The sequence below is a fragment of the Anopheles maculipalpis genome, chromosome 2RL, assembly GCF_943734695.1.
Source record: "Anopheles maculipalpis chromosome 2RL, idAnoMacuDA_375_x, whole genome shotgun sequence".
NCBI classification, from domain to species: Eukaryota; Metazoa; Arthropoda; class Insecta; order Diptera; family Culicidae; genus Anopheles; species Anopheles maculipalpis.
Genome location: NC_064871.1, coordinates 56690725 through 56707547, shown reverse-complemented (window position 1 = coordinate 56707547; position 16823 = coordinate 56690725). Strand labels below are relative to the sequence as shown.

At 37.2% G+C, this 16823-nt stretch overlaps 2 protein-coding genes across 4 annotated transcripts in view; both read left to right on the top strand.

Annotated features, from left to right (window-relative positions):
* The window catches only part of LOC126558262 (homeobox protein abdominal-A homolog), a 295819-nt gene that overhangs the window by 50392 nt on the left and 228604 nt on the right, over window positions 1-16823 (top strand). The window lies entirely within an intron of this gene.
* The window catches only part of LOC126558543 (homeotic protein ultrabithorax-like), a 50374-nt gene continuing 47090 nt past the window's right edge, over window positions 13540-16823 (top strand). For both annotated transcript variants that reach the window (XM_050214568.1, XM_050214567.1), the window contains exon 1: window positions 13540-14184. In XM_050214568.1, coding sequence (XP_050070525.1) covers window positions 13545-14184 — 640 coding nt within the window. In that variant the 5' untranslated portion in view covers window positions 13540-13544. The remainder of the gene's footprint in view (window positions 14185-16823) is intronic.

The following is a 16823-nucleotide window of genomic DNA, read 5'->3' as shown; positions in this document are numbered from 1 at the left end:
TTGTTTTTTTTTTCGATAGAATGATCTGGCCGTAGTGCTGGGTTTTTTGTATCACCATAACGTTATTTAGTACACGGGGTAAGGAATCCTTTCACGGTTTGGTGAAGGAAATGCACTAAAACAATGTGAATTGCAACTATCATGCAAATTATTTTTCAATCAATACAGCCAGGCTTTCCACCTCGAAATAAATAAAATAAATAAAGTTAATTCTTCAGTCAATATTGTTTTTTTGAGAATTTAGCTTCTATTTCATTCAATTGACACAGTTTAAAATAAAACAAGAATCCCAACATTGCAAACAAACAAAAGAAATTGAGGACAATCGGCAAATTCTACTCGATTGAAACCAATTGGCTCAAATAATGTCATCAAGACATGTCATCATTAACCTAATAAACACGCCAGTTGCAAAGATCGTTTGGTCACTGGGACAACTGAAAAGAGGAGTGCAACAGAATACATTATACTCGTGCATATTAACAGTGGTAAGCAGTGATAAGCAACATTCAAATACTGAATTCACCGATCTACGGATAAACAGAATATTTGGTCCAGAAGAGACAGTAGTCCTAATAGTTCAAAGATTACGGTATATGAAGTGTGAATTTAAAAAAAAAGTACTTCGCTTGAATTCTCAAAGATCTACAAATTTGCTTTGTAAACTTTGGGTGGAATTGATTTTTATTCAAAGTAAAGTTGAAACAAATGGGAAATGATTAAGTATTGGATTGTTCTCAATTTTAAACAATGTAAACATTTCAAAATGTTTTGGTTTTGCAGATAGATTTTCTTCCTTTCGAGTGTTTTGTTGGTTTTGTTTTGTACATTTTATTTTAAAATTCTATGGACGACATGCCTCTCTTGAACAAACTTAAAATTATAAAAAACACTAAAGATACTTAACAGATACACTAACGTGTACACACTCGTTACTCGTGGAGCAAATACTATTTCAGAAAATCGAGCATTTAGTTACGGTTGTAGCTGTCGCACATAGCAATAAATTCGTAAAACTTAGCAAAAAAAGGATGAGCGAACTTAGCAAAAAAAGCGAATCGGAAGCGGCGTTTCTCTGCGTCTAGCCTTGCCAGGATGTACAGCTGGATCACGAAAAACAGAACTGGCTTGTCCATCTAAATGTCAATGCTCCAGTTTTCACGATCTCTGAATGTTTTACTCATTTTGACTGGCATCGTAACATCGCAAACGTAGAGCTGATAAATTAATAAATTGAAAATAGCATTAAAACTTTTCTGTATTTATTTTATATTTTTATAATCATTTTTTTCGGTCCGATAGTCGAGAGAATAGTAGTATGCGCATGTAACACAACAGGGTCGGATATCCAATCTCGTCCGGATCATCTCAACGTACGCAAGATTGACGATCCCATTACGGCTAAATTAAATCTGTTTTTGTAAAGGAAGCCACTAATGGCTGACAATAGACCGATTGAAGTTGTCGTGTCAACGAAGAAGAATGTATGTAACTACACATATATTCTGTACAACAATACAAACAATATTTATACAGAACTGTAGCGTTAGCAAAATTTTGCGGAAGCCAAGGAAGTCAATGAGATCTTTACATTATTTACAATTTACATTTACATTGGATTACTAAACTTATCCATACAATCTAGACGGATAGCCAATCCATGCTACAAGTCCTGTGAAAGGTGAATTCCTCCTTTTATCTTGACGTGAACTTCTAAGGTTAGGGGCGGCCCGGTGGTATTAAACGGCAGGATCGAGGTTCAAATCCCATCCGGATCGTCCCTCCGTAGTGAGGTCAGACCTTAGAGGTCATTAAGCCAAGAAAGTCATCGAATGGCTTACTATAGACTGCCAATAATCACGTAGTTGGGATAGCCAGCCGGACTTTACTACGGGGGGACCGTCCTACCATCCGGGGATTTGAACGACCAGCATCTTTGCCGCCTACTCCACCGGTTGGAACCGGGAGAGGCGAATTGTAAGATGCCGTATCTATTTGCAACAGCTTAAATCTTGTATCAACTAACGCATATTACAAACTACCATTTTACATTGTTGCAATAGTGAGTTTTTTTAAAAAGAATTTAATCATTATCATTAATTTTAGAATTTAATGTGGCGCCATGGAAACCTTAGTAAAATTTCATTCTGTAGTTTAATAATGCGGAAAGAAAAAACCGCTGATTATTTATGAAGAAAGTTGATGTTTTTTTCAGAATATTTCGTCCGAAGACGAGTTAAAATTTGTTAGAGAAAATAGTTTTTGGGTTTTTTTTAAGTCGTGAAAGTTTTGATATTTTAGGATTTCAATATAATAATAAACTCTATTCTACGAACATAATCAAAGTTGATCATCTCTGCACTATTTACTTTACATACATATTTGTGCACATTACTTTACGTATTTGAATTGTAGAATATATTTCAAGAGAATATATCAAGAACGCATATTTTCTTCTTGATTTAACGAACTTCAAAGTTAGATGGCCTTCGTACTTTGTCGCCAGTCGGGCTTGCAGAATTTGGTGATAACGCGCAGTCTGATAGCCAGTTCTCACCGCTGGGGAACGATCTGAATGGGACTTGAATCCCGGTTCTGCCGTGTAACGACCGGCGCCGTTTTCTTCTCACCGCCTCAAGAACGTATATTTTCTCATTGATTGGTGCCACGATTTTTGAAAGCATCAAATACTTTTATCTCACATTTATATAGTTAGCCGTGTTAATCAATACGTACTGGAACAAGATGGTCATTAAATAAGATTAATTAGTTTTTAAGATGTAAGAAAGAACGAAATTGTTTAGTTAAAAAATAATCCAATCGCAGTGTTTTTTCTTCTTCGCTTTATCAAAAAACTACGACGAACAAATAGTTGTAAACTACTCAAAATTCCGTAAACTATTGCGTTTTCACACATGTTCAAAATTCGTAACTTTTTACAGCTTTAACTATCAACTAACATAAACGAATAATTCTGCATTGTAGTTTGAAATGCAACACGCTATTAATACAATGTACTTTGTCACTATAAGATGTGCGAAATCTACTGACGAAATAAGAATCCTCTAACCTAAAGACCTATTGAAAAGTTCACTGTAGTCAATTAACTCAACATTCCTTTGCAGACCATATTGACAGGATTTGATTCATGGTATGTGTTGATCTCAATGACAATTATTTAATGACAGCATTAAAGCAACTTTTTTTTAAATTCCGATAAAACGAATTGACCATATTGTTAGCACTAAACCAACGTTAGCAATACACATAACAAAATGGCAAAACGTTACAAAAGAAATAATAGTTGAACCAAAGAAAGTATACAAAGTTATATACTTGTTGCAGTTGACAGCTAATGTATTTGTTTGTCATTCATGTCTGTATTTGTTTGTCATTCAAGTTTTGCTTTCTCTCTCTCTCACACACATTCTCTTTTCTTGGCTTAACGACCTACTAGATACGTCGACTATCTAAAAATGGCTTACTAGATTTGCCGATACCACGTAATTGAATAGTCAATCCTCACAGCGGAGGAACGGTCCGAATGGGATTTGAACCTCGGTCCAGCCGAGTGAAGAAACGGAGCGCTACCCCGTTCAACCCAAAAAAGCTGGCACATTATACTTATTTATGAATAATGAATGAGTAATTAATGTTTGGTACAAGATACCGTTTCCTAGCTGAAATCACGCAGTGTTTATTTGCATCGACGAGTTACCCGTTTCGGCAATATGAGGTTTTTTTCAATAGTTAGGGAGTAAGGGATGAATTATTTCCAAATATTATTACTTCACTTAAAAAAAGGAATTAAACATTAGTGTACGAGATCCCTTTCAGACAGTTCCTTCGAAGCAAGAACTGTCTATCAAACTACGTTCACAAGTCTCCTTAGCCGTAAAATTACCGGTGTGATCTCCAAAGGAGTAAGCCAAGAAGATGAAGATTAATATTGTGATTTCATCTATTTCCGCGTATGAATGAGATACCGGCGATACATAAAGAATGAAAACAGTATTTATTCATTACAAACGATTAATGCTTATCCATCCTCTCAAGCATTCATTGAAATACACATCCGGTTTAGGCACATCTCTCAATTAGGCAAATGAACAGTGAGCAACAATAAATGTTGGAGATACCTTTACAGTGCAGTGGAATTGATTGTTTTTAAATTGATCGAATTCTGGTAATGGTTTAGAACAGCTTTCATATTTCGAGGGAGGCAATTGTAGTCTCAGAGACTTAAAGCCTCTACAAAAGCTTTCATATTAAGTTGGATCTTGAACATAAATTTTCTATGTGTTTGTTACAATTGTTTGTTTTAAATTTGCATACATGGTGTGTACAATGTTCTCAAAACGTTCAAGTACATTTTTCGAAAATTAGAATCAATCAATGTTTGCTTTAGTTACCCGTCCTGGTCCTTCAGAAAAAAAACTGTTTCGTTTAAAAATTCGATAAATCAGCTACATGTATGCTAATGTCGTTGATCTGCTTTGCAGTAATCGGGATCCAAAATAAAAGGGAAAATAAAAAGGTATTATTTTCCCGTTTTCTTCAACACCGTCTAATGTCTCAATTGTTAGGTCTGGAGTACCTAAAACCAACACAAAACGTTCGATTGCACATTTTACTGATGGAAAAATTAAGGTACGGAGCATTAACACCACATTCGTGTGCTGCACAAACACTATACATAACGGCCACGACGAATCCGTGACAGTGAGAAAAAAAAACCCCCCGATGGCCGTCCGCCATCGTTGCTAGACGCAAGACGCATATGGGTGGGACAGCATGCATGCGATCCGTAAATCCCTAAGTCGACCCTATTTTCTCCGTCCGAAAGCGTTGCTTCATTTGCTAGGGTTAATAAATCATTGCCCATGCAAGGAAGGCGAGGGACGGCCATGATGGTTCCCGAAATGCTTTGTAGGCTTGCCTCGAGAAACTCCATTACTGCACGGTGACGTAAAGCAGAGTGTGTGAGAGTACATTTACCCGTTCTAAATGCCGAAGATAAAAGGAAATATCAGAAGAATACGATTTGGATAATAATCAACCGCTGTCTTCAGAAGGCAGCAAAATACACAAAGGTGGTGGGTCACAACTTTCCTGAAGGAATTTATGGTTTAAGGATGAAAGAAAGACATTTAATTGATTTATTCGACGCTTTTCAGTACTCGGTTGTCCCACCTTTTTTTCCTGATTCTTACTTTATACAACACACCGTTGCCGGATGCCAAAGCTGACAACGTATTAAGAATCTTTAGAACAGTATTTTACCGCACATCTCTGCTACGTTTTGAAGTTTTTTTCGTCAGTCTTTTAATGGCTGATTTTATATTACTTTTATACTTGACTTGTTTCGTGCTTGAACTTGTTTTATTACATTATGTTGTAAATTGAATGAATTAATGGTTTGGTGTATACAAAATGCAATGTTTATTTTTCATTGACTAAGTATCTCGTGAGATATTAAGCCGTCATATGAACATGCACAATGGTGTATGAATCGTGTTGACTATGTTGTATTATGAAGCTTATCTTATTTCATACTGACTGTGTTTATTGTTCTTTTTCTATTGCCATAGAATTGCCTGGCCGTAATGCTATGTTTGATGCAGCTCTCTACTTGTTTATTTTATAGCATTACAGAATCATCATACATAGTCCCATTTTAAAGCTTCAGCATGTTATTTCAATTCCCTATTGATAACACTATTACAAACCCTTAATAACACTAACACACCCTGAATAACACTATTAAGAGTTTTTGTGAATAGAATAACCTATTATAATTCATTTTTAGTTCATGTAACTTAATTAAAAACTTAAACTTACTTAAACATTTTACAAATTACCAAACCCTCATATACTAGACGTACACAGACAACTATAATGTAACTATAACTATTAGACGTACACAGACAACTATAATGTAGCACATGATTTTTTTTACATTTTTGTTTACTTTGACTGTGTTTGCCAAAAAAATATATTCAAAAATTGTTAAAGAAAAATATGTTATCGTTAACACTAGAACTACCGGATCAGTAATTTTCGCATCTAATATTGATGTTAAGTCACGTCTTGTGCAATTCTGTCTTAACCAGTAACTTTGACCGGTAGTTTGTGGAACGATGAACAGCGTGTTTTAACGCAAAATACTCACGAAAAGGTGATTGTATATAACAATATAACTATTAGATAGTAAAAAATATATGAACAATGAATATAGTTTTGCTATTTTATTAGTAACAAGGCTTGATCATGACAATACGGTGACGAGCGGTCATACTCAATCATTAATAAAATAAATCTTCGAAGTTGCAACATAACAGGATAAACTGTTGACTTGTTCTGTTTGATGGTTTGATGGCTGGTATAAGAAACAACCAATAAAATGTGCGTTAAGCCGCGTGTTTAAACTCAAAAATACACAAAAAGAAATATAAAGATTAAAGTCAGATCAGTCAGTCAACCACATTATAGTAACAACGAAAAATAATATTTGTAAAATAGGGTATTTCTACATTTATCTATTTTATATAGACTTGCAGAGCATATACTTAAACATGATGTTTCCATTACAAAGACATGTTTATACTTTTTGAAACAAACTGTTTCCAAAATCTTCGCTATCATTTGCGTTTCTTTGACAATCATTTCACAAGCATTTGGCCAATAATTACCACAAACAGTCGTTTACTTTGTTGCTTGTTCCACAAAACGGAGTTAACAAAATGGAAGCTTATTCATAAGTAGATTCAAGAGGTAACGTTCTTTAATCAAGTAAACGAAAAAGCTTGTAAAAATAGATTTTGATAATAAAATATGCTAACAATTCGTATGTTTCAGTGTCCGTTTTCAGTCATCTCCATTTTATGGCACATGACAGCTTCATTCATTCATATGTAGATGTCTCTAGCGTACACCATCTCTCAGAGGCGATAGCTGTGTGCGCAAATGCAAAGAAATGCAGGCTCTAGAACGGATGTGCTGCTCACAGCAATAAGGTTGGTTTATAAAAGGAATGGTACGTGTATATGTGTGTGTGTGTCTGTGGGTGTGTAGCTCTATTCTAGTCTGTCAATACATTGCAAGGAGCCCTCGAGAGCAGCATCGTTCTATGCTTGGTTTGTGTCAACACTCTTATGGGTTTATGGCATAATTAAAATGCCATAAACATTTTAACGACTCTCGAATACGAATACGACTTGTTTGTTATTCAAAACAAAAAGGTCACGCCTGTTACCGAACAAATCAGATCATAAAAAAAAACGTTTGTTCATTTGTTGTATTTTTTTTCGTTTTTCCATTTAACTTTTGGCAATTTGAGGCATTTATTTTTCGTTGTAACTTATAGCTTTCTTAAGCGTGTGCTGTGTGGTAAATATAGAGTAAATGGTAAACAAAACAGTGAAAGAATCAATACTATCAATCTATACAGCGGAATATTAATAGCTGATTTATCGCATTGGAAAGCATGACAATGCAAACATTCACGCGAAGCATGAATGAAAGTAAAGTTGTAAAAAAAAAACCCTTCACTCGTAGAGGCTGCCAGAAGTCACAACTCTTGACCAAGACCATGGATGATTTCCCACATAAAATTAAGCGGTCATAAAAACAAAACTTGCCATAAAACAGTCGTAAAAGCGAAATAAAACTCACAGCTAACTGCAGCCCATTCGTTGAGCTTAATGATGATGTCTTAGCACATTGTTTTGAGTTTCCCTCCACCACCCGATAATAATTGTGACGGCATTACATACCATTTAGAGTATCCTAACGTACACAGATGTATTAGAATCAATTGTAAAGGGCACCATAGGAGGAGTATTATTGGAGGAACAGATTTACGAACAAAACAGAAAAGATAAAATAACAAGAAAGAAAAAAAAAAACTATATTGACCAGGTTGTAAGTGAACAAGTCCATCTTACTAACAAGACGATCGCACCTTTCCCTAACATTTATCGTGCTTTATCTGCTATAAAAACATGGCTTGATTATCAATAAATATTGATTTTAATACAGTTTGACACATGAAACCGTCATCAATCAAGACGAACGGGTGCTACTTGTAGCACAGACGAGCAAGGTTATGATGTGCTTCGTTTATAATGTTAGGCTAGCAATTAGGGAGGTTTACTTAAATTGGATCATAAAATGGTAATAAAACAACCACCAAGCATCAACCTTGACAGACGATGAGCGCACCGTTCCATTCCTCATTTAAGTACCCTCGAGGTTTGTTTGATGACTTTCGGTTCACGAGTTTTACGACGTTTCGGTAGCTCCCGGTGCCAACGATTGTATTTTTATTTTACGGATCGTTTAAGTGTGACAATAAACGTAGCGTCGGCTACATCACTTGCTTTGGTCACTCACGGACATTCCTCTATGAATCGCTGAGAAGAAACACGCTGTTTTAATGACTCGATAACAAAATTAGTGTCTTTATAGCTTAAACTGCCTGTAAACACTTGTAAATTTGATTTATAGCCGTTCGAAGGAAATCTTGGAGCAGTGGATTATGATTGTGTGATTTACGATGATATTTGTGGCTACAGCAGATAATGTAGGGTTATATGTAAAGCTGTAAATTCTACAACAGAGTTACGATCTCAAGAGGTTCGCTGCTTTGTACGTGAATGCATTTTTTTGCATTGATTGTTGTACCTTTGGCAATCAATGCAGATTGCAATTTAAAGTTAAAATGTTTTTAGTCACTAAATCTACAAAATTACAGATCTACGTTTTAGAAAATACGTGTAGAATTAATATACTTCCATAAAATAATTCGCAAACTCTCAGAAAATAAAAAAAAATCATTGTTTGAATAGCAATGCTGTTTTGTGAGGATTCCGACCTCACTAAACACAAGGGTCCCAACAGTCTGACTCTTGGCGTGATATATTCTTTCAAAGCTAAGAGCAAAAAGAAGGCCAGACTGTCATGTAAAAAGAGAAGCAAAGGCTTCGACTTTTTTGCTCGCCAATAACGAACGTATTATAAAGATATCAGTTTACAGATATCAGTCTAGAACACGAAAAATATTTTACAGAAACTTTACAAAATAGGTGATTGTTGTCACTTTTATTCCTCTTTTGGTGAAACAATTTAGATCAAAATCGTTTTAATTTTTTTATTGATTAACATACCACAATCAACATACGTAACATAACTAGTGTTGTGTTAAATAAATCTTTAAGGAAGAGTCATTCATATGAATCTTGATTGATAGGTTATTTAAATTAAGAAATGGCTTCAAAAAGATTTGTGAATACTTGAAGATCTGTCGTCCCTCTTGGGCAAAACGTCTAAAGAGCTAAAAGTTGCTAATTGTATCGATTGTCTTGAGCGTTTCATGTTGTTGTACGAGTGAAAGGAGCATAGCAGTTGTGTCCGAAGTACACAGGAGAGTGAGAAGTAGAGTGTGATTGATTGATTTATCTGTTGATTCAAACGAGTAAACCATTTGCTATAAATTATGTAACTTTTACCAGAATATTTTACAATTATGGTCATTTTACCAGCGATTCGTCAACAATTATGTTCGCAATGTGATTCAATAAGTTTCACGAATCTTTGGAGTAGAAATTAATATTATCTTAACCTAACTTTTCGTTCAACAGATATGGGCATTGACAAACTTTAAGCACGGAAACACATTCTAGACATATCAAGAATTCGTCGCGTAAATATTGTAAACAGATAAATGAAATATTAAAAACCTAAACCTAAGAACTAAGCAACCCAACCACATAACAAAGCATTATATATAATTTTTTATATTTAATATAAATAGAGTAAATCATTGTATAAAATTCTTTCACTGGATCACAGCAGTAAGAAATACAATTATAATGTAAAACATGCAATCAATCGTTTCATTCATTGGAAAGATAAATTGCGTTTGGAGTTTGTTGGAATAATTCTAAAACAGAATAATTGTTGTGTTTTGTGCGACTTGAACTGCATTTAAGGGTCGGCGATTCAGTCCGTCTTCTTGCATCACACTCTGGCGAAATGACACTTTTCGCCAGAGTATTTGATGCCAACTGAATAATGATGTCATCGCACGGTGACGATGATAATAAAGCGATTAACTCATACTTGCCAAGGAAAAGTGCAAATATGAACATCATTTGACAACCTAGAACAACCATGTGTATCATTTCCACAACGGTTTGCTGAAGCGATCCAACGACTCCGTCATTTTTAATTGCCGAGGGGCCAAGTGTCGAGTACACCAGGGAGAACCTTACGAAAAAGGGTGCCTATTTTCAACGCTGTCTACAAAACGTTCAACCAGTGTAAGTGCGTGAACTCATTTTCTATGTATGACCATTTTATGTAAATTTTCCTGGACAACCCTAACGGTAAACTACGTCCACTAGCGTTGGTAGCCTGGATGTTCCATATAAACCTGGCGAACAATCGGAACGAATGGACGATAATAATTTTATGATTCGTAATAATAGCAATGGTCGCCGTAATAACAATAATATAACAATTATAATCTCACTTCACTTTGCCAGTTTTCCACTTATACCGCAGTGTTAACCTGCGTTATTTCTTACTTTGAGTATATCATGGGAAGATTGCATAGAGCGATTGTTTCAGTCAGAAATAAATGTTAACCTGATGAAATTTGGAGAAAACAGAACACGGGAAGGCTCATTTTACTATTGTATAAAACGATTCAATAGTTTTAGAGAAACTCTTAAAACATTTTGGAAGAAAATTTACTACACAGAGTAAATAGTTTTTTTTTTTATTGCGCAGAATCAACCATGATAATTTTAATAACATTAACAAGACCATTAACATTTTAGTATAATAACAAGACCATATTTGAGCAATTTAAAAAGATGGGTTCTATAAATGGTTGTTACCTGTTATAAATATGTTACCTGCGGAACCATCAAAGGAGGCCAAAAATTACTTGAACTTGTCGGTCTCAGCGGTAAAAAGCAAAGTTGTCCTGATCTTATGACTACCCACAGTTACTGTTCAATCAAGTCTACTGTTACCATGTGCACTCTTGACATTTTTAGTGCATAAACCAAAATTCATTCATAATATTTCTGTGTTGAAGGTTCTAGAAGACGCATTCTAAAGTTACTTACTGCCGAAAAACTGCGATGATTGTTCAATGATTTTCAACCATTCCAGCTAAACAGCAGCACAGTTTTGACTGTTGTGATGTATTGCGTATGTTTTATTGGTTGATGAAAAGAGGCGATTATTATTTCACGCCTTATCACTGTCGAACAGAGGTACAAAACAAAACTCCTCTTACACCACAAAGATGATTGTATTGCTTGTACACGCGGCATTATTTAGAAACCGTACCTAAGCCAACTAAGCGGAACATCTCTACAGATGAAGAAAAGGTAATTCATAAATCATATTTCGATTTTTCACCTCATAATTTTCGGTGCCACATAGCTTTTGTTCTTTTCCTGTCTCGCTAGCACACGATGTCGGAATGCATCGTACATTTGCTCGTTGCCGTAAAACAGAAAAAGAAGGAAAAAAATGCATGAGGATGCGTTTAGGTAACGCTAGCCAGAATCATCCAAGTTGCAATAAATCAAATTTATCAGTGTTTCGAAGCCATGGACGGCAGTACAAGCACACCGAGCACATCTCGGGAGGCTTGTTACGTAAGATCAGGCATCATAAAACTAACGGCTGGTGCTGGAACAGGCAAAAGAGAAAGTTTTGAGTCCTTTCTTCGTGTAGTGACGGAAAGTCTTCATCCTTTTGGTCCACAGTCCTTAACCGTTTAAGCCCGCCTGGGCAGCATCAACTGGGCAACAGTAATGGGCTTAAAATTGCAAAGATTTTACCGAGCACATTCATCGAAACTGTACATGACGACCTTGCACTTCACTGTAGTGACTTCACGAGTTTGTATGGAAAACCAATGATGATGAAGCGGACTTATGTAATATTCAGGACCAGCCATTCGGGTAATTAAAGCCTTCAGTTGAACACTTCATTGTCGCTCGGGGATGGTAATGCAACTCTTTGGTATCCACTTTTCCGTGCAGCGGTAATTGTTTTTGGTAGTTTGGTAGTTGTTCCTGAAGGATGATTTGAGACGTCACCTTGCCTCAGTCCTTCGTGTATCGAATATACGCACATGCATTTTTCCCTACACTGGCCTATACCTAGGAGAGGCTAAACAGAAATACGTTCTAAAAAGGAATGCTTGGTTTGGTTTACCGTGTCCACTACTGCAAGTTAAAAAGAAGCAAAAAGTTTGAACACTATTTGATATGAAGTAGCGAGATAGTTAGAAAAATGCTCTTGTGCGGTGCTGCTCAACCAACGTTGCCCATCGTCGTCAGTACGTACGTATTCGCCGAAAGATGGATTTTCGTTGAGTTCGGTCAACGGTAGAAATAAACATGAAGAGCATTTTGCCCCCCTCTAACGTTCATTTTGCTCGTGCACTCTCGCTCTGGCGCACGTCTTATATCCCGCTTCACGGTACCGAAGTTCGGCTTCGGCTCTTAACGAAGATAGCACGAACGTTGCTATGAGAACCGCAGCCCTTTGTCTCTTTTTCTCCTGGAATGGCTTTTTAACGAAGATTACCACAAACAAAATGAATCTTGACGGCAAGACAAAATTTTATTCGAAATCGTCGAAAGCGGTTCATTCGAAAAATTTCACCCGTTGAAACAAGGCGCGCTTTTATGTTTATTGTTATTGATATTATTATTGCGTGTTCCCGCGAATTCGTATTGTGGGGGACGTGTGTGATCTCGGGATGGTAAATTTGCCATGATCAATGAGTGCAGCTCAAGTCAGTGGAAAATTGTGTAATTTTGTTAAACGCAAACTGGTGTCATCAAAGAGTGGCCAGCTTGGTGAAAAAAAAGTTCAACGAGTCGTAAGGCTCACACACTACAACCGTGGGACGTACGAGCGGTTGCCACTTATGGTCGAATCGTAAAACAGTTCAGATAAAAAAACACACCATTAACTACTTTTATACTATTTGCTGAACTGGGCTAAGAGTGTTCTGATTGGTGTTTGTGAAAGTGCATTGTGATGTAGTGTGAATCGGTCATTGCTAAAACAATAGTAAATCAAAGCTGTCTAGCTAAAATTGCACCAAATCGTACAAATCATTTGCGTCCCAAAGATTGTTGCCCATTCCTAGTACATCGTGTGAAGAGTTGAGGGTAACAGAAATAAAATTCGTTTGTGTCAAAGTGCCAATTGTTTGCAATAAAAAGTAACAGCAAAAATACATCCGTTTGCCTTCCTGTACTGGCAAGATGGTGCATCAACAGCGAAAACGTGTGTTGTAAAACACAGAACGTATCGAAGCAAAAGAGAAAAAAAGTCGAGTGAATATTTGGTTGTTGGTATAAACCTTCCGTTGTAGTGAACATTCGGGAAAGACATATTTGTTGTGGTACCATCTAAGACGACTCCCAGATCGTCCAGTGGAGTGATTTGGGATCTGCTTTGGCTTTAAACGTAACGCAGCCAGGAAAACCACCAGCACAGCTATGAATTCCTACTTTGAACAGACCGGGTTCTATGGACACCCGCACCAGGCAGCGGCCGGCATGATGACGACAACAGGAACCCATCATGACCAAACAACGGCTGCAGCGGCAGCGGCTTACCGAGGTTTTCCGCTATCGCTCGGAATGTCCCCGTACACGAACCATCACCTGCACCAAACGCGCACGGCCCAAGAGTCACCGTACGATGCCAGCATACAGGCCGCGTGTAAACAGATTTATGAGGGCTCCTACAGTTCCAAAGACTGTGGTACGAAATCTGCTAGCGGTAACAACGGCACAGACGCAACAAACGGCTACAAAGACGTGTGGAACGCAAACAGTGGAGCAGCTAATGGTGCGGCCACTGGTGCTGCCGGTGGTAACGTACCTGCCCAACAAAACAATTCGGTTCCGGTGCGACCTTCGGCATGTACGCCAGATTCACGAGTAGGGGGCTATATCGATGCATCCGGAGGAAGCCCTGTGAGTCGGACTGGTTCGGCTGCTGCCGCAGCTGGCGTAGCGGGATCGTGGAATACCAACCAATGTTCACTAACTGGGTCAACCGGTGGTCAAACTGCTCCAACTACCGGACTTCATCAGTCCAACCATACTTTTTATCCGTGGATGGCTATTGCAGGTAAGATGGGATAACTTAATAGTAAACTATAGTAAGCTCTCGTTATGTTTAGAGACCAGCAAAACGTTATCAAATAGGGAACAAAAGAAAGGCATTAGTAAATGTGAGACCGGTGAAAAGTGTGACAGAAATGTGTATTGTACTTTTTTACAATAGCAAACGTCATGTAAAAATAGTGAATATAAAAGTTTTGTTTTGCTGATTTGCTGACAACATCACGCATTTTATGCTCTTTGTCACCACTAAGTCATAGCTAAAACGGATATTTCGGAATTGATAGCATTCTGCAAAAAGCTGTGTCAAATTTTCAAACATATCTTATTCGTGTATTACAAACTCCCGAAGCAAAATAAATGATTCCGGCTATAATCCTTCCAAAAAGTCATCATATCTTGTTTTTGTACACATATGATTGAACCCGTTATTAGCTACGACGAACGTTTAGTTTAAAGAAACTAAACAAGCTCACAGAAATCACAGTTTCGAAGCATCACACAAATACTTGCATTATGTGTTGTGTGAGCGTAATTTATACGTGGCTGTGTGTTACCTACACTACATCGTACGCGTAATAAAATAAAGAAGTTTTCAGACATTCTTTGGAGATCAAGCGGCAAAATTCATCGTGCGAAAGATCGTGTGCGATCTTGTATTCCTTTGCACACTCGTTCGACCCCGTAGCATTGCACCATAATTTAAGCGCAAATTTATGACCATGTTGCCAAGTGTTTTGGTGGTATGGTTTTGGTTGTTGTTGTTGTTGCTTTATACGCTGTTATTCGACTATAAATAGTTAAAAATTAATGACGGTAATTTTGAGAGAAAAAGTTGATTGGTGTTGTGTTCTTATAACTTTTTAAACTTGTTTAGTTTTACTTTTATAAAGAGAGAGTAGAGTTTATAAACTGCTCTAAATGAACATCCAAAATTCGCCAAGGATAAGTCAATATCTAAATCATACAAAATCATTCAAATGAAAATCACCAATGATTCAGGAATCGAAAGGGAAAAAGAATAGCTCCATTATTAGCTCGCAGAAAAGTGTCAAGAATATGTCACAAAAAAAAAACGACTTCACAAGCAATAGGAAGCTGTATTATGAACATCATTTCTGGGGTGGCCTTCGTTATGGTGTGCAAAAATTACAGTGTAGTTTCTTCAGGCAACACCTAAGGCATCAACAAACCAGCCCATACTGTATACCATCGTTGGAGACCTACGAAAAAAAAAAATTGACTTCATACCGTCCTCCCGCGTCATAACCATGACTGAAGAAAGCGCAAAAAAAAACACACACACACACACAAACACACACACACATCCAGTGCAGGCGTGAGACATGCAATCTCTGCTTTTGAGAACCCATTGAGGTTGGTCTTTCATCCACTGGCATGGGTTGATTGTAATTGACGTAGTTTAATCGCTTAAAGACGTGATTAAATTTTATTAATTTCAAGCTGTGCCGGGGTGCCTTGAATTCTTCCACGGGCGAAAGTGGGCATGGTAGTGGTTCATTGAAGCGGGTCTCGTACGGTCAGTAGAAAAAGAAAATTGAGCTGTTCTTTGCGATCGAATCGCCGGCTTTGTCTTAGCGGACCTACACTCCTCAGACGAAGTTTCGTTTCAGTTTGTATGTGTTCATTAATTTGCTTTCGCTTTCGCATTGTACGCATGATTCTGTGGCTGTATCTTCAAAGGCACACCAGTTGTATCTTCATTTCACCATCAGCAAAGTTAGTGACTTGGTGTGATACTGTTATCAAAGCGCGCAGTTTTATTCTTACAGAATTTGCTTTTCGAAAGATGTTTTCGTTTTTTGATCTTGTACACTCGGTTCGGTTCGGTTTCCTTTCTCTGTAAGAATCTACATATGTTGTTTTGCCATCTCTTAACATTTGTCGTACGCGTGGTACCCACTAAGAATATTATTCCTTGACGATGTATCATGTTTCAAGATCGTGCAGTTATGTATACGAGCAGAAGGAAATAGCAATTGTCGAAATAAATTCACTATACACAAGTGAAAGTCCAAGACAGGGAGAAGCATCAGAACAAAAAAAAAACACACACACACACTTTCACGTTTGCGTACGTGAACACACACGTACAAAAATAGAAATGAGAAAGGAAAACTTCTTTTTTTTTCCTAAACTAGCTACCAATGGTGGATCTGATCCAAAGCGAGAAGAATGGTCGTGTTCTCTTCCATCTTTAATCATTTACAGTCTACAAGGGAGAAAAACTTATGAACGAAATGCGTCGGCGTTAGTGTGTCAAATGAGCGGTGGCGAGCCCTAGCAACGGATACATCACTCGCCAGTATTTTATGTACTGCTGCTGCAACAAATGCACTCTGTATGGACCGTAACAGATCTTGCCTGGGATGGAAATCTTATTTTTCGATAGTATGTTTTATCGCATCCTTCGCTCTTTGATTTTGTTTGCAGCGAAGGGATGATAAGGAAAGAAGCTGAGTAAGGAGAGCGGGACTGAACGAGGGACAGAGATAGAGTGAGCTACTCTTTTCGTACACGGCTTGGTATAATAGGAAGAGATAAATTCTAGTAGGATTCCAATCTTTTCTTTCTACAAAGGGGAAAACAGTAACTGCATGTTATCCTCCCTTTAAATGGTGGTTG